This window comes from Geotrypetes seraphini, chromosome 2 (genome assembly GCF_902459505.1).
Source record: "Geotrypetes seraphini chromosome 2, aGeoSer1.1, whole genome shotgun sequence".
Classification (NCBI taxonomy): Eukaryota; Metazoa; Chordata; class Amphibia; order Gymnophiona; family Dermophiidae; genus Geotrypetes; species Geotrypetes seraphini.
The window spans coordinates 229,863,497-229,887,695 of NC_047085.1; the positions used below are offsets into that span (position 1 = coordinate 229,863,497).

Sequence of the window (24,199 nt, forward strand, 5' to 3'; positions counted from 1 at the left end):
TTTGTCAGGAGGCTCTTCGCATTTGGACCTGGGCCACGGCCCGCAGTCTCTTCCTCAAGGCTGTCTATATCCAGGGCGAACAAAACTCCCTGGCCGACAATCTCAGTCGCATCCTGCAACCTCACGAGTGGACTTTGGATCCTCCCACGCTCCTCTCCATTTTTGCTCGCTGGGGCACTCCGCAAGTGGACCTATTTGCAGCCCCTCACAACCATCAGCTGCCCCAGTTCTGCTCCAGACTCTTCTCTCATCACCGTCTGGCACCGGATGCATTCCTTCTAGATTGGACGGATCGGTTCCTCTATGCCTTTCCTCCTCTACCTCTGATGTTGCGGACCTTATCCAAACTCCGCAGGGACGGAGCCACTATGATCCTCAAAGCTCCCCGGTGGCCTCGTCAACACTGGTTCTCCCTCCTGCTTCAGCTCAGCTCCAGGGAGCCCATTCCTCTACCTGTGTTTCCTACTCTACTTACACAGCAGCATCAGTCTCTACTACATCCCAATCTGTCTTCGCTCCACCTGACAGCTTGGTTTCTCTCGGGCTGACCTCTCCAGGAAATCTATCTCAGCCTGTCCGTCTCATTTTGGACGCCTCCAGGAAACCGGCCACCCTCCAATGTTACCATCAGAAGTGGACCAGGTTCTGCTCTTGGTGCCTCCGTCATCATCTCAATCCCACCTCTTTAGCGGTGGAACCTGTCCTGGACTACTTGCTCTCCCTGTCCAACGCAGGCCTCAAGACTACCTCAATCAGAGTCCATCTCAGTGCCATCACGGCATTTCATGAGCCTATCCTAGGAAAACCCCTCACGGCTCACCCTCTGGTTTCCCGTTTCATGAGGGGCCTCTTCAACATCAAACCACCTCTGAAGCCTCCTCCGGTCGTCTGGGACCTGAATGTGGTTTTGTCTGCCCTCATGAAGCCTCCTTTTGAGCCACTTGCCACAACTTCGCTCAAATTTCTGACTTGGAAGGTGCTTTTCCTCATTGCCATCACCTCTGCCAGGAGGGTTAGTGAGCTTCATGCACTGGTTGCCGACCCACCGTTCACTATTTTTCACCATGACAAGGTGGTTCTGCGCACCCATCCAAAGTTCCTCCCCAAGGTGGTCTCAGCTTTTCACCTCAACCAGTCCATTGTGTTGCCTGTTTTCTTCCCGAAACCTCATTCACATCCCGGGGAACAGGCATTGCACAGTCTTGATTGCAAGCGTGCCCTGGCTTACTATCTTGATCGTACAAGGGCTCACCACTTGTCCCCTCAGCTCTTCCTGACCTTCGACCCGAATCGTTTGGGTCGACCGGTCTCTAAACGGACGCTATCCAACTGGCTAGCAGCTTGCATCACGTTCTGTTATGCTCGGGCCGGTCTGTCACTGGACGGTGCTGTCACGGCCCACAGGGTGAGAGCTATGGCCGCTTCTGTTGCTTTCCTCCGTTCCACACCCATTGAGGAAATCTGCAAGGCGGCCACTTGGTCCTCAGTTCACACTTTCACTACTCACTACTGTCTGGATGCTTTCTCCAGACGGGATGGGCACTTCGGCCAATCTGTACTTCAGAATTTATTTTCCTAAATGGCCAACCATCCCTCCTCCCTCTTTGTTAGCTTGGAGGTCACCCATGCGTAAAGAATATGCTGCCTGCTTGTCCTGGGATAAAGCACAGTTACTTACCGTAAGAGGTGTTATCCAGGGACAGCAGGCAGATATTCTTACGTCCCACCCTCCTCCCCGGGTTGGCTTCTTAGCTGGCTTATACTAACTGGGGACCACGCACTCCTCCGTCGGGCGGGAAGGCACTCGCGCATGCGCGGTGCGGCCAACTAGAACTTTCTAGTAAAAAGGTCTGTACCGAGGGCTCCGTCGGTGACGTCACCCATGCGTAAAGAATATCTGCCTGCTGTCCCTGGATAACACCTGTTACGGTAAGTGTGCTTTCCCACAAATATTTTAATCAAAAAATATCAGAATATCATATTTCTATCTATTAATCAAACCTTTAATATAACTTTATACCCTCTCCCCTATGTACTTTCAGTGAATAATGGCGTCTAATCATTGCAATAATTTGTCAATGGTCCCCAAATCTTTTTAAAATTATTATAGTTCCCTTTTTGTATGGCAATTCTTCTTTCCATTTTATAAATATGACATAGCGAATTCCACCAAAATGTATAGTTAAGCCTTTTATAATTTTCCAATTACTGGTGATATGTTGTATGGCGACTCCTGTCATAATCAATAAAAGTTTATTATTGCTTGATGAAATTTGACTTTTTATTCTCATTGATGTACCAAATAGAATTGTATCATATGATAATGCTACATGGTTTTCTAGTAAACAATTAATTTGGGACCAGATTGATTTCCAAATGACCATAATACAGGGACAATAGAATATTAAATAGTCCAGAGTCCCTGCTTCCAGATTACAATGCCAGCATCTATTAGACTTAGAGCTATCTAACTTTTGTAATCGAACTGGGGTCCAAAATGCTCTATGTAACAAAAAAACCCAAGTTTGTCTCATAGATGCAGACATTGTATATCTCATTCTCCAAGACCAAATTCGTGGCCACTGAACATTGAGCAATGCATAATGAAGCATTAGGCTAACAAGCCTATTTTTAACTGTAAGTAACACAGTATGTATTTTAACTTCTTTCCATATGCATTTGCTCAAAATTCAGGTTTAGATGGAAAATTAATATAAATTCTGTACTTGCATTTTAAATTAAAAATCATCGTGCAATCTCTAAATGTTCATCAAAAGGCTTATAATTTGGCACAATTAACAGTGGCCAGACATAGCACGAAAATAGACTTATGGAGGTCATGTCCCATGAACTTGATTTTTTGGGACCACCCTGACTCATACATAAGGGTTGAGAGAGAGGAATGAAGAAGTTAGGGAAATATCAGGCACCCGGGTATGCTTTCTTGAAAAATCATGCCTTAATTCCACTTTCAAAAGAATTAATAGACAGTTTACCTCCAGTGGTAATTGGAAATGATTTTCATAACACAGGGGCAGTAAAGAAAAATGCACATTTACATGTTGATTTATGAGTGTGACAGGGAAAAGTGGGAAGACAGAGAAATCCCTAGGTTTCAGCAAGGGAATAAGAGAGCCTGCCCTGTCACTTGAGAGAGAGCTAAAGTCAGTAGCAATCAGCTAAAGCCAAAAGCTGCAGGAAATAAAAGTATTTCTGCACCACAGGCTTATCCAACCTTGTCTGAGGATCCTGACAGGGTGAAACAGTCCACATATTCTACATCTCCTGCTCTAGTTGGAGAGAAGAGAGGGTTGGGGTGGAGATAGTGTCCCAGGGAAAGCTACAGCAGAATGCTTTGAGACAGGCAGGCAAACAGCCTGTGCTTTAACAAATGAGAACTTCTGTTTCACCTTTGGGCTTGATTAAAAAGGTGGGGAAACAGAAGCAAGGAAGCTCTACTACAGACTGGAAATGGAAGGACATGGGCAGCAGGCAAAAGCCCTCAGCAGTAGCCACTCATGGGAGAAAAGCTGAGAGAGATATCATGGCTAGAGAACTTCTAAGATTCAATAAGGTTAAAGGTTCTACACAGGATAGGAACCATATTCCAAAGGTCCCAGATGTTGAAATGTTTTCTTAGTCTGAAGGAAGTGAGGCAATGCCAGTGATAGATGGTGTCAGGTCAAAGGCGCGCGCAGATAATTGAGCGCAGCGTGGAGGTGCGCGCCGCACAAAATTACTGTTTTTACGGCTCCGACAGGGGTGTGTGTGGGGGGAATCCCCCCACTTTACTTAATAGAGATTGCGCCGCATTGTGGGGGGTTGTAACCCCCCACATTTTACTGAAAACTTCACTTTTTCCCTGTTTTTAGGGAAAAAGTTAAGTTTACAGTAAAATGTGGAGGGTTACAACCCCCCACAACGCCGGCGCGATCTCTATTAAGTAAACTGGGGAGGCTCCCCAACAAAACCCCCCGTCGGAGCCCCTAAAAACTGTAATTTTCTTCGGCGCACACCTCCGTCTTGCGCTCAGTTGTCGGCGCGCGCCTTTGTCTTTCACCGACTTGTATATTAACCGTGATAGATGAATGCATGGATTTTGAGGAGAATGTTTCAGGAAAGAAAGTTAAAGCTAACAAGCTTCAAGAAGTATTTCTGTTATGTGCAGGAGAAACTGCAGTGTGTGGGGGGGGGGGGAGGGGAAATCAGTAACCCTTTCCTTTCTTGACTGCTATGCTATGAGAGCAATACTAAAAAAGGATAACTTGAACCTCGCCTGAGGGAGAATCAAGAGGGATTACTATCTAATCGGGAGGATAGTCCTTTCACCAGAGCTAAAGTCAGGGTTCAGTGTATAGCTGGTAAACCCAGCAAATGAGAGGAGAGAGCCAGAGTTACTGGCAATACTGCTGTTAGTAGATTTAGATGATTATAATAAAATTCCCTGAAAGGTTAGGAAGAGGCTAGGTCACTTTAGAGAATTGAAAAGGGGAGCCAAAAGCCCTGTAACCTAAGGGACTCTGACAGCCCTGAATGGGCAACTGAAGAGAGATTTATTTGACCAAAGGCTAGCAAGAAGCCACAAAGTTGGGAGCTGTATCTGAATTGCTATTTTGTTAAGCATTTTGATTTTTGGGACTGGCTAAGTTTGAACACAAGCCTGAAAAGTTTGGGACTGAGTTTGAGCAGTGCGAGTGCACAAGAATGTACTCTTGTTTGGGGATGAAATAAATATGTGACATAAAGTAAACTGGATTTTGGATCCACTTGTTTATTTTTGTCACCAATTCTAACTGGGTCACTCCAGGGATCGCTCGACCTGGTGCCGTGGAGGTCACGATGATTCAGTGGCCTTAGCCTTTCCCCCGCACATGAGAACTCATAGGGTCTTATGTGACAGTGACAGGCAGGAAGACTCTTGGATGCAGGGAAGGACACTTCCAAAGCTTCCAGGAGAGTAGACTAGGAAGCATTCCCGATGCAGGCACCATCAGAATGATAGAATAACAAGAAAATTGACCCTGATCCCTCCACGAAGAAGGCACAACTAAGAAACAAAGAACTTGTGGAGAGTTGATATCTAAGATGGAAGGCTTTTATTAGAACAAATAAATAATCCATATAAAAATGTCTAGGGCCTGAACCACTGGAAACATATGGACCCAACACGGTTTGTGTTTCAACCAACTGTCTTCTTCATGGGCCCTATTGGTCCTATAAGCAGGCTTATGGATGAAATAAAAACGAAAATCTCTGCGCTTGGGGCTTTTAGAAAATAAATCAAGACAATATTATTTGATAAATTAATCTCTTAATCTGTACTTTTATCTTTATTTTTAAACATATTTTATCTTATCCTATTAATTTTTAATGTCCTTTTAATACTACAGCCTGTATTCATTTTTTACTATTTTGTATTTCACTGATTGTCCAGTTTTTCTCTTTTATGGAAACCGCCTAGAATTCTTTTGATTAAGGCGGTATAGAAAAGTAAAGTTATGTTATGAATGTAAAGCTCTGCTAGAAACATTGTGGTGTTTACCTGCTGTTCTCCCATCCCCCTCCAGAAAAGGGAAAGACTGGGGTATCTTAGACCATGTTGACAGGATCTTATTTTGGCAAACTTCTCCACACTAATTAGGATTCATTTTGGAGCCTGGTAGATCAGACAGTTTGACTTTTAACACATTATGTGGTGTGTTTCACCGATATTTTCTGTTAATTTTGAGAATTGCCAATAAAGCACTGAAACCAGACTCTTTATGCCTATATGTCACTGGCCAAGAGAACCAAAAAACAATCGATTTACTATATTTTGTAGCATGCTGCTTTTATCATTTATTTTGAACATTTTCTTAATTGAAATAATTATAAATTTATATTTTAAAAAAGCAAAACAAAAAATGTATTGGTGCACCATAGCCACAGCGACTAAGATGTTGCACTCTCAAGTCTCACTGGATCTGTCTTGTGTTCACAGAGTGGGCGGTTCCACTATGGAAGTGTGTGGGGGGCCCTACGCAGCATCTATGGAGCCGAAGGCATCCGTGGTCTCTTTAGTGGCTTGACGGCAACACTCCTTCGTGATGCACCTTTTTCTGGCATCTATCTCATGTTCTACCTGCAGACCAAGAGAATTGTGCCACAAGGTAAGAATCCTATCTCCAAGCAGCCCCCCCAAAAAAAAAAATATCTCTACTGACCAACTAACACTAAACTACCAAAAAATAGGATTACCATAATTAGTACCACAAGAAAACTGGTCAGTACCCATAACCCTTGAGACCATGCCGGAGGAGGCAGTAATGACACGGAGGCCCAGATACACTAAAGCCAGCAATTGTCGCTAAACCTATTTTAACAGCTTTAGCAACAATCGCATTTGCTGACCCATTTTGCAGAAAACGGCTCATTGTCTGGTTTTCTGCACGATCACTCATTCCCCGATCTGACCATGCAAATAAGCTAATTAATATTAAAATGCCATGTAAACTAGTAGAGTGGCTGATGATAAACTAAACTAAAACTTAGCTTTATATACTGGGTCTTCAGCCAGAAAGGTTAACAGTAACTAAAAAAATACTTTAAAAAGTAACAATCAGAAAATATTAATATGACTAGTTTCCAAAATATTTGGCAAATACCGTATTTTTCGCTCCATAAGACGCACCTTACCATAAGACGCACCCTTGATTTAGAGTAGGAAAACAAGAAAAAAACCATTCTAACCCAAATTGTGTACTAACATATACCAGGCTCTGCACCCAATCCCACATTCCTTGCCAGGCTCTGCACCCTGTCCCCTCTCCCATACTAATTGTAATGCAAATTTTTCCTTTCATTATTCATATACACACAGCAGATATAAATTCTCAAAACCGACACATTTCAATCACTAAATTAAAAATAAAATAAGTTTTCCTACCTTTGTTGTCTGGTGATTTAATTAGTTTCTGGTTAGACTTCCTTCTGACTGTGCATCCAACATTGCTTTCACAATCCAGCCCCATTCCCTTTGGGTCCAGGTCTCTATTTCTCTCTGTCTTTCTTCTGTTTACCAAGCTTGTCCCCCCCTCCCCATGTCCAACATTTGTTCTGCTTTCTCGCTCTCCTTCCTTCCTCCCTCCCTGGTCCAGAATCTTTCCACCTCTCTGCAGTCTCTCTCTCTCTCTTCCCTCCATACACCCCCAAGTCCAACATCTGCCCCCTCTCTTCTGCCTCCCCTTTATTTCAGGTTTCTCCCTCTCTCTATCTTCCTTCTGCTAACATTTTGAGTCCTCCCCTCTCTACCCCCTCTAGTCCAGCATCTGCCCTGTCTTCAAGTCTGTTTCCTGCCCCTCCTCAAGGTCTCTTTCTGTCTCTTTCCCCCCCCACCAGTGTTCAGATCCAGGGTCCCGCCGGGGTCCTCACGATGGGTGGGGGTGGGGTGTTTAAAAAAAAAGTATCTTCGCTGCATAAGACGTACCGATATTTCCACCCACTTTTGGGTGGGAAAAAAGTGTGTCTTATGGAGCGAAAAATACGGTAAAATAGTTTTTAAAGATTTATGAAAAAGTTGAAAAAGACCAGGACCCCTTAAAATAAGAGGAAGTTTGTTCCATAGTTGAGAAAATTTTAAAACCAAGGATTGACTGAAGTGCTTGACACTTTTGATTCCTTTCACTAAAGGAAGGGAGAGTTTGAATTGTTGGGTGCCTTTTGCATAGGAGAATCTATAAGCATTCCATAATAAAGGGACAAGAAGGATGAAGACACCATATAAAATTTTAAAAGTAATACATGAACATTTAAAGTGAATCCTGAGATAGACCGGAAGCCAATGAAGGTTTAAAAGCAAAGGAAACACATGGTCAAATTTACTTTTTCCAAAAATTAATTTTGCAGCGGTATTTTGTATTAGTTGAAGTTTTTGACGGCAGGTCTTTGTTATGCCAAAATAGATAGCGTTACAATAATCTAGCCGGGATAATATGATAGATTGGACCAGGACCAGAATAGAGAAGTGTTGTTGGTGGAAAAGGTTTCTGACCTTTCTCAACATTCGAAGGCTAAAAAAGCATTTCTTGACTAGAGAGTTTATTTGATCCTTAAAGGTAAGAGAAGAGTCTATGAGAACTCCCAATATCATGGAAGAGAACTCGATCTGCAGGGAGACCCTGGAATCCAAAGTTACAGTTGGAGGAAGACAGTCCAATTTTTGGCCTAGCTATAAAAGTTTTGTTTTTGCAGCATTTAGCTTCATCTGGACAGACATAGCCCAGGCTTGGAGTTTGAAGATACAATGATTTATTTTAAAGTCTGGGTTGGTGAGATCTGAATCGATCTCAATCAATATAAAGATGTCATCCGCATAGGTGAACAATGTTTTCCAAGCTGACAACTTGTAAAGGTTCAGTGTGGTCATAAAGAGATTGAACAGGATTGGGGAGAGTGGAGAACCATGAGGGATCCCACAAGGGGGCCGCCAGGATTTTGAGATGTCACCTTTAATGTTAACTGAATAGGAACGAGACGATAAGAATTTGGAGAACCAGTCAAGAACAGCCTGATTAAGACCGATGTCTGAAAGTAAATAAGCAGAATGTCGTGATGCACTACGTCAAACGCCACAGATAGATCAAACTGAAGCAAAATAGCATATTTGTTTTGTAATCTTAATTGTTGAATTTTTGAAAGTAATCAGCAAGGTTTTAGTGCTGAAATTTGAACGAAATCCATGTTGAAATGGTTGAAATATTGAAAATTTCTCAAGATAGTTAATAAGTTGACTAGCGATGATTGATTCTATCATTTTTGTCAACAAAGGTATGTTGGCAATTGGTTGATAATGAGAGGAAATGGTAGGATCTAGATCTACGTTTTTTTAGAAGAGGGGTGAGAGTTATTTGCCCCATGGAATGCGAAAATTATCCGTTTTCCAGTGAGTAGTTCAAAAGAGTGGTCAACCAAATTATTGCTTGTGAGGGAATACTAGCAAATAGATATGACGGAAAAGGGTCCAGAGAGCATTTACACTTTCTCATCTTTTCACACTATTTAGAAACTTGAAGTTTGGACACTGGATTGAAAGAGCACCAGAAATGATCTCCTGGGTTCTCCACTGTGGGATCCTTAGGGTATATAGAAAAATATCCAATATCTACTACAGGAAAGGATTGCCTGATAAGAGAAATTTTATCTTGGAAGAAGCAAGCTAGAACATCAGCTGAGGGAGATGGAGATTGATCAGATTTAGAATTTGAACTGATAAGAGAACGCCAATGTTTGAATAGGATGTTACTCTGATTATCAGAATTGGCTATTTTACATCCTGATGCACTAAAAAAAAGTGATCGCTGTTAGCGATTCAAAAAAGTTTCTGGTCAAGACCAGTCGCTTACCTGTCAAAACCCTTTTTTTAATGGGCATATGCTGTGCATGTTATACTTGCACAATATCTGCCCCATTTGAAAGAAAAAAAACACCCCCTGCCGATGACAGCCCTCCCCAGCGAACCAATGAACATGACACTGGCCCAACAGCAGGAAGGATGGTCATTTCCTCCTGTCATTCGCACCCCCTCCCGCGCCAACAAAAACAGCAGGAGGAATGCCCACTTCCTCCTGCCATGCCAAATCCTCCCACTGCGAAAGAAAATTGGCAGGAGAAAATTGGCACACATCTACCTGCTGGTAGATGTGTGCTATCCCTTTAGTCTCTGGATTCATCTGCTGCATCTAAAAGAAAAAAAATTAACAGGTAAAAACATAATTTTTCCTTCCTCCTTCCAAGAGTTGGATTAATCTTGTCTCGTACCTGAGGAGTTGAGGAGACCATGGCACCTGGCAAGAGCCATGCATGTGCTGAGTAGAGATTTGCACGGGGACAGAAATCCCACCCGTCCCCGCCAAAATCCCACCCATCCCCACCCGTCCCCACGAGGAATCCCCTCCATCCCCACCCTTCCCTATAAACTTCAGAAATAGTTATTTTATTTAACTATGCTACTGAATTAAAGGCTCTGGTAGAGACCCATTTACAAATAAGCAAAGAGACTTTATTAATTTGGAAATATTAATTGGGAAGAATACATATTTTGTAAATGGGTTTCTACCAGAGCCTCTAATGTAAATATAAAATATAAATACTCAGCTGATGAGAATAACCCACAAGCTGTCAGCTGAGGACTTCCTTTGCAGTTGGCTGGGGGTCCCTTTTGCCAAGCTTGGCAGGCAGCAGTAGCGTCCCTGAGTCACAGATGCTGGCACCTCAGTGGCTCATGGATGCTGCCAGCGACTGCTGCGCTTGGTGGAGGGGAGTTCTGGCCATCTCTAGAGGAGGACCTCTACTGGCGGTGCTTGGGGATCCCCCACCAGTCACAGCAAGGGTCAGCAAGTACTTCAACACTGTAGAAATAAAACCAGAAATGCATTTCCTTTTCTTTTGAACACAAAAAAAGACATCTGCCATATACATTTCCCAAAGCTAACATATTTTAGTCAATAAATTACGTTTTTTACCTTTGTTGTCTGGAGACTTATTTTTCCATAAAGTTGGTCCCAGTTTCTTTTTTCTGCTTTCCCATCTTCTGTAAATTCTTCTGTTGCTGTCCATTGGTTCCCCCTACCATGGTCCAGCATTTATCTCTTTCCCATCTTTCGTGCCTGCCCACCAGCTCCATGCCCAACATTTCTCCTTCTATCACCCCTCTCCAGCACCATGCCACATCTCTCCCTCCATTCCCTTCAACACTGTCCAACATTCCTCCCTCTTGCATCCCTTTCAATCTGTCCCATTGTTCCCTTGCCACATTTCTCACTCATCTTTTTCTTCCCTATCATATTCTGTACCTCCCTCCCTATGACCAAAAATTCTCCTCTTTCTTCCATTTGCCGTGTGTACACAACCATCTCTCTTTCCCGCTCATTGACACACCCACACCCAATTCTCCCTTTCTATTCCCTCCCCCACCTCAGCATCTCTTTCCCTCCCTTCCTCTCTCCCCAGTTCATGACTTCTGTGTCCAAAATGCACTCCCTTCCACCACTTCATTGAGTCCAGATAACAGCAGGGGTTGGAGGCAGCCTGCAGCACGCCATATGTAGCCGACCCAGAAGTCTCCCCCCGAAGTCAGAGCTGACATCGGAGGGAAGGCTTTGCATCAGTCTGGCGGCGGCTGAGGTGTCAGGTGGGAGGGGGTAGATACTGGATGTAAGAGGTGAGAGGAGACAGACTGTAGATAGAAAGGGGGAGGGATCAGACACACTGGATGAAAAGGGAAAGAGAAGACAAGCTGGAATGCCTGGGGAGAGAGAAAAAGACAGATGATGGATATAAAGAAAAGGAGAGGGGAGGAAGACATTGAATGGAAAGGAGGAGAGGGGGAGGATACGGATGGAAGGGAGGAAAGAGAAAGATGGGGCAGACACTGAATAGAAGGGGGAGAAAGAGAAATCAAGCAGATGCTGGGCTGAAAGGGGGGAAAGATGGGCAGATGCTGGATGGAAGGGGGAGAAAGAAGGGAAGATGATGGATGGGATGACAGAGGGGCAGAAAGAAGGAAGAGAGGAGATAGATCAGATGCTGGGCAGAAGCAGGAGACAGAGGGGCAGATGCTGGATGGAAAGGGACCTCAGGTCAGCATCAGAATGGCCGTGCAAGTCTACATAGGTCCAAATGGTGCCACACACTGCTAGACCCCACCCCCTAGTCCATTGTGCTTTCTAGAAGCCAGTATTGTGGTGCAGCCAGGTCCCTGCTAGGTTTTCTCCCCCTAGAATGGGACAGACTGTGCTTTTGCCGGCAGAGGCAGAGTGGTGAGCCTGTACGATGACCTCTAGTTAGCGAGCGTGAGCTAGGACCTAACACCACGGCACTGGTGTGGGGTTGGAGAGGGCAAAGGGGGATGGGGTGAGTAAAGAGGCTACAAAATACCAGTCTGTTTAAAATATGCCCGATTGGGCAGGAAGTGAATCAAATTGAAAATTATTTTCCCTGAATCAGGCAGCACTACTATGGATCACTCCTACCTCTGAAGAGACCACTGATGAGGGGGTTGGGAGATAAGCAGCGATAGAGTAAGTGGAGTTTTTTGGTGTTTTTTTTTTTTTAAACAAAACAGGAAACTGTTCAAATTCTCTGCTGTTTGTACTAAATTTTCACAGGAAAAATACCAGAAAGTGTCACACACACTTTTCAGACAACAGATTCAAAAGTAAAAAACATGTTTTGCTCCATTTAAAAATCACTTTGAAAAGTTACTTATGTGGGGGATAATCTTAAAACAGGAACCTTATGTTGAAAAAGGCATCTATTAGAGGCAAATTAGGGCCTGTGTGTCCGGCGTCGTGGCAGGAAACAGCCATGCTGAGCAGTGAGCTCAGCGCGTACACAGCTGAGAGCCTTGCTTGCTGATCCCGCCCTGCCGTGCCGTCGGACCAATCAGCAAGCAAGGCTTTCAGCTGTGTACGTGCTGAGCTCACTGCTCAGCATGGCTGTTTCCACCGCGACACCGGACTTGTCTTGTATTTAAGCTGCATGCCTGCATTGCCAGAATTTAGATAGGCCTGTTTTCATCCTCGTGGGAGTCCCGTGGGCCAGGGGGCGTCCCCGTGGGAATCCCATGGGCCAGGGGGGCGTCCCTGTGGGAGTCCCATGGGCCAGGGGGCGTCCCTGTGGGAGTCCCATGGGCCAGGGGGGGAACCCGTGGGACGATCCCCGTTCCCGTGCAGACCTCTAGTACTGAGCTATACACTAAATTCTGAATGTGCCTGTCTTACCAGTGAAGAATGTTACACACACTGTATGGCATTGCCTTCTGTTGAATATTCAGCATAGCACCATCCTTAAGACCAGCAGTGTTCCTTAATATGCAAAATTATCCCATTTTTCTCAATAGCATAGGAGAGAAAAGTGGCAATCAATGATGCTCAGACTGTTTCTTGCTCCCTCTTAGATCAGCTGGACCCAGCCTTCGTCCCATTGGTGAACTTCAGCTGTGGAGTCCTGTCCGGTGTTTGCGCATCAGTTACAACACAGCCTGCTGATGTAATCAAGACACATATACAGCTGGCACCTGAGAAGCATCGTTGGACAGGCCAAGCTGTGACTTTTATCTTTAAGGTACATCCGAAGAATATAATTTCTTGTATAATCCCACTTTATTCCAGGACCAGTGGGTTTTATGCATCTCTGATTGCCAGGAACTGTAGAAAGCTTCAGATGATTGAAGTCATAACTATCTGCTTGCATATCCTGGAGTATGCCCAGTATAATCCAGTCTTGCTTTCTATATGCCAAGCCTATAGGAGCTTATTTCTTTTGCTCGTTTTTTCTTTTGATAGTTTCAGTAATGTTTTTGGTATTTCCCTCGCGAGTCTGCCTTCAGGCAGTGGAAGTTCCTGCGGGAACATCCTTGCGGCGGGAGATCGTAGACATTTGGAGAATGTCTGCTTCTGGGGGGTTCCCTGAGAGGCCATAAGCCCCCTGGACAGCCTGCAGGACAGATCGCAGCTCTGGGATCAGAAGCTAGCTTGCCCCAGGTTCATCTGCTAGTAGGCGTAGCGCAGGTTGAGTGGTTCCGTGGAGTTGCGACCAGGATCAGAGCCAGACTACGTGCCTCTGCCAGGTGGTTGTGCAACATATCCGAGGGTGGCGGAGGTCACCGGCCATAGTGGTCAGGCTGGTGGGGTGGTCAGAAGACTTAAAATCCAGCTTTACAGATTCCTAAGGCTTTGAATCTCCCTACATGCTGTTCCAACATTGTCTGCATTCTCTCCCATTCAGCCTGTTTTGACGATTTGGAGGGCGATGTCTTAAAAAGGGGGTTTTGAGTGGTTCCCTGCATGTCCTATACCTCCCCTCCCCTACCTCTAAAATCCCAAAATTGCCATTTTCTGGGAATTCCTGTTCCTTTCCCGGTCAATTTTATTGCAAAATTGGCACCCAGCGGCCATCTTGGATTTTTTTTCAATTTGAATAAATCTATATTTTTTATAGTTAGGAGCTTTGTTTTTGCTCCAAACTTTATAGATGGCCTTCCCAGATTTAGCAACGATCGCTGACTTTAGTGCATCTAGCCCTATGAGAGGTTTTTCCTGTAGCAGAAATCTCCTAACAGAAATTTTAAAGAAGAAAATCCATGGATACAGTTCTGTCCCCTCTAAGAGTATAAGGAGCTGTAATAGTTAGATTCATACAGTTGGGAGAGAGGCTTGTCAGACTGAATAATTTGCAGTGGGTCAAATGAAGGGCTCATTTTAAATAAACCCAACCTAATAATATGTTTTTGCTGAGGAAAAGACATCCTTGCACAGGAACTGTGATTACAGATGGCCTCAGTGTGTCTGTTTCATGTGTCTGTTGCCAGACATTTTTTTCTTCACTTTTTTTTACTTCTTTTTTTAACCTATAACTTATAGTGTGACATAAAGTTTGGCGACTGAAAATGTAACAAAAACTATTGGTGATGTCTATGAAAAGAAAAAATCACACACAAGTGAAAAACAGGAAAGACCTCAGCAATGAATTGCCATGAATGAAAACGTTTTAATAGCAATGTCTTATTACAGGTACATCAGAGGCGTTAACCTCCAACTATGAAGTCTGCAGCCATAAAACGTTTTTTTTTCTGATTACATAGATTATTGAAAGTTTTTATAACCACAGACTTGATAGTTGGGGGGAGTTGTTTGTTTTTTTCAAAAGGCCACTGATGTAATAAGATATCGCCATTAAAACTTTTTTGTTCATGGTGATTCATTGTGCAGGTCTTTTTTTTTTTCCTCATCTTCACTTGTGTGGTTTGTTTTTTTACTTTGACTTTCATAGGGGTCACTTAGATTAGCATTTGTGATTCTCTCTCTCTCCACTTTTTTTGTAGTTGGACAGAAAACTATAGATACAAAATACTTCAGAATATCAAAGAAAGAAATGTTAAAAACAATAGTCAACCACTTACATTTTAATTTGGAAGTGTAGCAATATGGAAGGACTAACGATGCAGAGCATTCAACAAGGAAGTCAGTTTCCTATGTGTAAACAAATCTAAAAGTCGTAACAAATTGGTTATATTATCAAAGCTGCCAAATAACTCCTCTTAATGCAAATTGCACCTGAATTCTAGGTAAAAGTAAGGATTTGTTGAATTGGGCGGATTTTATATCATAGGGAGGTGGCATCAACTTGCTTCATTTGATAAAGTGTTTTATAAATCTTACCATCCTTGTACATTTTTCACATTCTGCTAATGTAAGTCCATGTGGAATCAGACCAAGATCCATCAAGTCCAACAAACTGTCTCCAATACTGGATGGATTGGGTCACAATTACTTGAAAGATTACAAAAGTATACTTCTTGTAGTTAATTTTCAAGGATGAATGAATGGATTAAAATATATTGGCTGGATCTAAGCAGTGAAGTGAGGTAGCCCAAACTTGCCAAAAATTAAATAGGTAGGACAACGAAGTCTAATCGAGTCCTGTCCACATCTAGAACTGTAATTGGTTCTAGAATTTTTTTTAAACTGTGTAAAATAACTTGGTGATTAGTTGTTGATGGCCTTCCTTTAATGCAGTTATTCCCAAATCTGTCCTGGGAGAACCCCAGCCAGTCAGGTTTTATGCCCACTGAATATGCATGAAAGAGATTTGCATTCAATGGAAGCCATGCATGCAAATCAGTCTCACAAATATTCATTGCAGATATCCTGAAAACCTGACTGGCTAGGATTCTCCCAGGACAGGTTCGGGGACCACTGCTGTAATGAGATCCAACAAACGTGTAACACATTTTTCTAAAATATTAATGAATATGCCCCGCTGCTGAACCTAGGCTCATTCCAATTATTCTGAAAGCATCTAAAAACCTGGCTTTTTTCCAAAACGTATCTATTTAAAATGTAAAGCTAGCTATCCTCTTTATAACCTCTAATTTCTTATTATGTCCTTCCCTCATTGAATTTACCTGTAAACCATGCCGAGCTCTATCTTTATGGAGATGATGCGGTATACAAACTTAAGGTTTAGTTTAGTTTAGTTTGCAATCTGATGTGTCATTATCTCTTTTTTTATGTAGTATTGTGAGAACTGTGTTGGAAAGATTGTCACTAGAAACATTGGTTCTTTAAAATGATTCTAGCAAACTAAAAGTGATTAGACAGACTTCTCATCAAAGTTTATTTGGGGCTCATCTAAGCCGGGGCTTTTCTCAGAAGGAAGAGAGCCCATTATAATGTTTTGCTGATCCTCCAACTGCAAAATAGAAGCAGTGAACGTGTCAGTTACAAGATACTGTAATCATTACTAAAATGAGCTCCACTTCGGCTCCAGTGTTTTTGTTTCTTGACATCTGATATACTGCCCTGTCTTGAAGAAGTTTAGGACAAGGGGACAAATTTTTCCCCATCCCCGCGGGAACTCATTTTTCCATCCCGGCGAGTTCTTTACCTGCCCCATTCCCACAAGCTCTGTCCTCATCTGCACAAGCCTCGAACACTTTAAAATTATAAGTGCTCGAGGCTTGTGCAGTTAAGGCAGAGCTTACAGGAATGGGGCAGAGACGAGGACAGCGAAAAAAACTCATGGGGACGTGATGGGGAATTTGTCCCCGTGTCATTCTCTATTTAGGATGGTGTACAGCTTTTCTTCTATCAGGTACTCTTAAGGGCCAGATTCTATAAACAGTACAGTTGTCAATCAACCACAAGGCACCATTTATAGAATCCCACCTAGTGGCACCTAGGCATCGCTAGGTGTCTTGGAGGTAGGCGCCATTATATTAGGCTAGGTTTTACTTGGCCTAATTTACCAGCACCTAACTTGGATGCCTAAGTCAGCTATGCCTATTCTCCACCCCCTAACCACACCTACTTTTCAGGTAAGCATCCTAAGTTATTGGCGCTGAACTCTTAATTGCTCATTTTAATTGCTTTTGATTGGCTGAAAACTGGCGTGGTCAATTACCGCATCAATTAAGCTAATTTTAAAAAAAAAGTTGAGCATGGATTCCGAAATTAGGCGTCCTCAATTAGTGTGCCTAGGTATATTTGGAGGGTGTGACATCCTCTTCATGGAAACCAAACTGTGGAGTATCACAGGGTTCCCCCTTGTCGCCGATACTGTTTAATATTTATATGACCTTGAAAAACTTTTGTCTCACACCTGTAGAGACTATATTTACCTACGCAGACAATATCCTCATTTTACTGGAAATTGATCCCAATCTTAACAACTTAGTCTCAAGTATAGACTGTTGTATTTCTAAACTTCAAATGTGGGCACTTTCTATTCAAATGAAACTGAACGCTGCCAAAACTAAGTTCCTTTGGGTGGGGCCAAAATTGAAAAATCTCCCTGTCACTGTTACACTAAAAACAGGTATTTTATTACAGAGAGATTTTTCTTCCAGAGTATTGGATATTTATTTATAAATTTCAACATAATATCAAGCATTAAACTTGTACAGAAAAGCAATCAAGCCTGATACATTCTATAACAATCCAAAAAAAGAAATAGATTGTTATACAAATAAGTTCATAATAATACATAAAAATTTCAATGGCTTAACTTTACTCAAGTCCTCAAATTGGATCCAAGACTTACACATTTAGCGAGAAAATACAAAGTAGATTACAACTTAAAGAATCACTGCTATAAGCTGAGAGCAAAATGCATAACTTCTAATGAGCTTACAATTTTCCTTTATACAGACAGGAAAGCAATTAATTGAAAAGGTTCAAAGAAAACATATTTATTCGTTTGGTGATGAAAAATACACTTGCACGGATGTCACAAGTAAAAAGTAGCCCCTAAAGCTAACACTCCTGGCTTTAGTAAAAGAAATTTACGCCTACGCTTCTGCGTCTCACGTGACAGGTCAGGAAACATCTGTATTCTATGTCTAAGAAATTCTTTCTGTTTTTTCTTAAAAAATAAACTCAAAATCCATGCCTTGTCTGGTTGGAGAGCAACAGAAATTATTAATGTTGCTGGTCTCAAGTAACGCTGAGACGTCCATTGCCTCTTGATCTCTAGACCTTAAATGTTGTCTTTGACCACCAGCAGGCAAATAATAAACTTGAGATAATGTAGACAAAAGTTTATCTGAAATTCCTAGAATTTCCTAAAAATATCTTTTGATCATTTCCCTTGGAGTCACAAAGTGACTTTGGGAAAATTAATCAATCTTAAATTATTACTTCGTACGGTGTTCTCCAACATTTCAATTTTTCTTTGAAGATTAACATTATCTTTAATTATTATCTCTTGAATCTGTTCAGAGGAAATAAAGTCCTGTTCAACTTTCTGAATAGAGGATTTAGAGTCACTCAATTCCTTTGTATGTTCAATCAGTTTCCTTTCTATATATGAGAAATAGGGGTTAATGGCTTTACCCAAATTAGCCACTAAGTCCCAAAGTGCCTCTAGAGTAACTTCAGATGGTTTAATTTGAACAATAGGTTGCTGACAAGTGAAAAAGTTCTCACCAAATGCAGGAATCTCTCTCCTTTCCTCTGGTAGGTAATTTCCCCCATTTACAGCTGTAATCGCTTCCGGTTCCTTAACTGAGCTTCTCCGATGGAGTACCCCTCCTTCTGAGCTCTCCAGAGCTGGTAAACTTGCCTCAAGGGCCAGAAACTGCCCTATCTCCGGGGTTTCGTCGCCCCTTGGAGAGCTCGTTGTCCAGGGCTGTGGGGGGTGGAGCTCGAACATCGGGGCTAAGAGTTGTATCTGGCCCTTGGAAGGCTACAGTGGTCTCGCCCAACCGCGGCACTTCCTGCGGGCTGCCCGCCAACGCTACTGGAGTGTTTTGCATTCGCCGCAGGATGTCTTCAATTGTTCCCATCGGGACACCTCCGGAGCAACGTGAGGCAGCAGCGACGCTTCGGACGCGAGACGCGAGACTTAGGCATGTCAGGTAGGGAACAAACTTCCTCACTCCCACGAAAAGGTTCTTTGAAATTTTTAGCTGGCTCCCAGGGCGTGTTGCTCAGCTAAAGCAGGTAGCAGCCATCTTGGATCCCACAGAGTGTTGGATATTATCTTAGACTCATCACTCACATTTCATGAACAGATAAACTCTTTTTTAGTTTACGTATGTTAAGGAAAGTTAGATTGTTATTTCATCAAGATAATTTTTCAATGGTGGTACAGTCTATTGTACTTAACCAGTTGGATTATTGTAATTCTGTATATTTAGGTATCAAACAGGGTAGTTTGAAAAGACTTCAGTTAATACAGAATACGGCAGCTAAACTCATTTTTGGGAAGAGAAAGTACGATCATGTCTCCCCTCTGTTGAGAAAGCTTCATTGGCTCCCAATCCATTTTAGGATTCAGTTTAAATTTGCCTGTGTAATTTTTAAGCTTCTCTATAGAATATTTGGTCCTTTGGTCCCTTTATACTGGAATACCGTTAGATCTTGCCATTCGAGGAATACACAGAGATACAAATTACTGTTCCCTTCCTACAGAGGAATTAAATTGGCCGGGAAACTCAGTCAATCTTTTGCTTATAAATTGGTAGAAATGTGGAATGGGCTTCCTGATTCTGTCAGATTGATTGGTCAGTTACAACAATTTCGTAAAGTTCTATAAACCTTATTATTTACACAATACTTGAACAGTTTACCTAAAGATTAAACAAATTGATTGCCTTACAATACTTAGGGCTCCTTTTACGAAGGTGTGCTACGGGTTTTATCGCACGCACTGGATTAGCATGCGCTAGCCGAAAATCTACCGCCTGCTCAAAAGGAGGCAGTAGCAGCTAGCGCACGCGGCAATTCCGCGCATTAAGGCCCTAGCGCACCTTCGTAAAAGGAGCCCTTACTTTCTCCTATGCTCTTGTTTGCTTTTTGCTGGTCTTTAATTACTTATAAACCAAGTCGAGCTCCGTTGGGAGATGGCCTGGTATATAAATCGAAGACTAGATTAGATTAAATTAAGGGCACCTAATATATGCACTCTATACAGAATCTGGTCGTTTTCCCTACAGGCTCACAATCTAATTATGGTATCTGGAGGGTTAAATGATTTGTCCAGGGCAACACAGAGCAGCACCAGGATTGAACCTGCAACCTTGGGTGCTGAGGCAACAGCTTTAACCACTAGGCCACTCTTGTGGCTTATCCCTGAGCCTCTACCCTAACTGCGACTTGCACAATGCCAAGGCTTGACTGTAATGTCCCATTATCTTGAACAGATGATAGGAAATTCTGCTGTGTTAGACCTCGGGCAGGGCTGTGTCTGCTGATAAGCAAGGGCAGGGTTCATCAATGCATGCCTTGCTAACTGCACAAACCCTGCCTCGTTCCAGTTTGCCGAGATGAATGTTTATGGGCAGTTAGATAAAATACAAATTCAAGTTTCTGCACGGTAACTTAACTGCGGTAAGTCTGATTTTATAAATTGTGGCAAAGAGTGTATGGTGGCTAGAAATGAGATATTTATCTTTAAGATAGCTGCTATGATCTTTTCTTTTGGATATCGGAGAGAATGTCTTAGAGCCACCAGCCCTCACAATGCTCCCAGTCTTTTTAATAAGAACTAGAATATTGAGGTAACAGTATCACTCCATACTTAGGGGCCTTTTATTAAGGTGCACTAATGGATTTAGTGCATATGCATTAAATTCTGCAAGCCTATTGTATATCTATGGGCTGTATGGCACTTAGCACACACTAATTTGTTAGAGCATGCTAATTCTGTTAGCGTACCTTTTAGTAAAAGGACTCCCCTTAAACGGCAATTATTTTACATGTTTAAGATTTAGTTTACTTTAACACATCAGATGACCGGAAAAAATTTCAATTGCCCCCTTCAAATATAGATACAGGGAATGTCCAGGCTCCCCTTGGGAGCATGTGCAGGAAGCTAGACGTCAGTATTGGTTGAACCAGTATATCCATGCCTTGTGCTCCAGTTTCCCTTTTTTCAGTTGAAGATCTTTCCCCATCTTGGAGTTTGTTAGGCCAGTTTAAAGTCCACTCATGGAGGTGTCCCTTCCTCCTCAGCTCCTAGCAGTTACAGTCAATTCATCCAGCCCTTTTATGTTACAATCCCAAAAGGAAGTTATACAACTAGATGAATAGGGGAATTCAATCGTATATATCAAAATGTATATAAGACGTATTGAAAATAATGTTTTAGCAGCAGGGAATCATTCATACCACATTAACAGAAACTCTTGACGTCACACCATCAATATAATAAAGTATAAAACAACGGAGAAAAATAAACCTCAATTGCGAGAGGCCGGGACTACACAAGTACCCGAGCCAACTCACATCATCACTGATTTATGAAAAAACTCCGTGTACATATAAATAGATAGTTTTCATTCATGCACAGTTAGTATTTTTCAATGATTATTTTCAAAGATTTTTTAGTGTGAGCAATGTAAGCAGAGTCCAATATATTAGAGCATATTCATAGCATGAACAGGATCCCAAACTAACTACAAAATAGACGAGGGCTACAGCTCAACTTTACGGGTATAAGCAATTGTTGAGGCATGGAGTTTGGAACAAAAGTAAGAGAAAAAAACATCCACTCATCTGAAGATGCGAAGTGACTCAAAAGATTCTCAATTCTTTATCCCGACAGAAAAGTCTTTCTGTTTCGCCTAGAAGGCTACTTCAGGGGAAAAAATCCAATGTCCAAATATCTCCCGCTTCTTCCAACGCCACAATTATAAAGCTGGCTCCTCTCAAAATGGTTCTGGGACTGCGAGACGCGCCCGGCTCGAACAAAAAGACGAACGAACCGGGCGACTTGACGTCATCACAAAAACGTGATGCGTGATAGGCTAAACCTCAGCGATCTTAAGTTTCATATAATGTTGCAAAAATCAAAAGAAAGGTTGCCATTCATATACAGTTTATGAATGGCAACCTTTCTTTTGATTTTTGCAACATTATATGAAACTTAAGATCGCTAATCTTGAACTTTGTAATGTCCTATGAAATACAAGACTTGCAATCTAATTTGGTTTGTTAGTAGCTGAGGTTTAGCCTATCACGCATCACGTTTTTGTGATGACGTCAAGTCGCCCGGTTCGTTCGTCTTTTTGTTCGAGCCGGGCACGTCTCGCAGTCCCAGAACCATTTTGAGAGGAGCCAGCTTTATAATTGTGGCGTTGGAAGAAGCGGGAGATATTTGGACATTGGATTTTTTCCCCTGAAGTAGCCTTCTAGGCGAAACAGAAAGACTTTTCTGTCGGGATAAAGAATTGAGAATCTTTTGAGTCACTTCGCATCTTCAGATGAGTGGATATTTTTTTCTCTTACTTTTGTTCCAAACTCCATGCCTCAACAATTGCTTATACCCGTAAAGTGGAGCTGTAGCCCTCGTCTATTTTGTAGTTAGTTTGGGATCCTGTTCATGCTATGAATATGCTCTAATATATTGGACTCTGCTTACATTGCTCACACTAAAAAATCTTTGAAAATAATCATTGAAAAATACTAACTGTGCATGAATGAAAACTATCTATTTATATGTACACGGAGTTTTTTCATAAATCAGTGATGATGTGAGTTGGCTCGGGTACTTGTGTAGTCCCGGCCTCTCACAATTGAGGTTTATTTTTCTCCGTTGTTTTATACTTTATTATATTGATGGTGTGACGTCAAGAGTTTCTGTTAATGTGGTATGAATGATTCCCTGCTGCTAAAACATTATTTTCAATACGTCTTATATACATTTTGACAATCCCAAAAGGGTCATCTCAGAAAATTCATTTTAATGATCATGTCGGCCATGTGAGCTATTGCCAGGTCCTTCAAAAGGAACACTATGCCAGAGCAAATCTGATACATTTACCAGGGCAACTGAGAGTTACTGATTACAGAGCTTAGGCCCAGATTCTCTATACAGCACAAATATTTGCGGCTGCCGATCGCATGTCAATCATGTCACGGTGCCACATAGAGAATTGCACGAGACAAATAAGCACCGGAATGTAGGCCAGGGTTTTCCAGGCCTATGTTTCCAGTGCCTGTCCTTGTCAGGAATTAGAAACATAGAAGATGACGGCAGAAAAGGGCTACAGCCCATCAAGTCTGCCCACTCTGCTTACCCACCCCCTGTCTATGCCCTAATGACCCAATTTTCTTATCTTGACCCTCGTAGGGATCCCACATGGGTATCCCATTTATTCTTAAAGTCTGGCACGCTGTCTGCCTCGATCACCTGCACTGGAAGCTTGTTCCAATGATCAACCACTCTCTCTGTGAATAAATACTTTCTGGTGTCGCCATGAAATTTTCCGCCCCTGAGTTTGAGCGGGTGCCCTCTTGTGGCCAAGGGTCCCTTGAGAAAGAAAATATCTTCCACTTCGACACGTCCCATGAGGTACTTAAATGTTTCGATCATGTCTCCCCTCTCCCTACGTTCCTCGAGAGTGTAGAGCTGCAATTTGTTCAATCTCTCTTCATACGAGAGACCCTTGAGCCCCAAGATCATCCTGGTGGCCGTCCGCTGAACCAATTCAATTCTGCACACATCTTTACTGTAATGTGGCCTCCAGAATTGCACACAGTACTCCAGATGAGGTCTCACCATGGCCCTGTACAACGGCATTATGACTTCAGGCTTTCGGCTGACGAAACTTCTAGTGATACAACCCAATATCTGCCTTGCCTTAGATGAAGCCTTCTCCACTTGATTGGCAGTTTTCATGTCTGAACTGATGATTACTCCTAAATCTCGTTCTGCTGAACTCCTAGTTAAAGTTTCTCCATTCAAGAAGTACGTCCTGCATGGATTTCTGCTTCTGAGGTGCATGACCTTACATTTCTTAGCATTGAAGCCTAGCTGCCAGGTTGAGGACCAACTTTCCAATGTAAGCAGGTCCTGCGCCATATAATTCTGTAAACTGCATTCACTTACTATATTACATAGTTTGGCGTCATCGGCGAATAGTGTTATTTTACCTTGAAGCTCTTGAGTCAGATTCCCCTATGAATATGTTGAAAAGGAGTGGACCCAGGACCGAGCCCTGCGGCACTCCACTGGTCACCTCCAATGTTTTAGAGAGGGTACCATTAACCACCACCCTCTGAAGTCTGCCACTCAGCCAATCATTGACCCATGCAGTTAGTGTCTCTCCTAACCCCATCGATTCCATCTTGCTTAGCAGCCTGCGGTGTGGGACACTGTCAAAAGCTTTACTGAAGTCCAGGTGCACGATGTCCAAAGACTCTCCCAAGTCCAACTT

At 42.6% G+C, this 24,199-nt stretch overlaps 1 protein-coding gene across 3 annotated transcripts in view; it reads left to right on the forward strand.

The window, feature by feature from the left end:
• SLC25A38 (solute carrier family 25 member 38) overlaps positions 1 to 24,199 on the forward strand; it is a 58,316-nt gene that overhangs the window by 28,727 nt on the left and 5,390 nt on the right. For all 3 annotated transcript variants that reach the window (XM_033929481.1, XM_033929479.1, XM_033929480.1), the window contains exons 5-6: positions 5,981 to 6,149; positions 12,935 to 13,101. In XM_033929481.1, the coding sequence (XP_033785372.1) occupies positions 5,981 to 6,149; positions 12,935 to 13,101 (336 nt within the window). The remainder of the gene's footprint in view (positions 1 to 5,980; positions 6,150 to 12,934; positions 13,102 to 24,199) is intronic.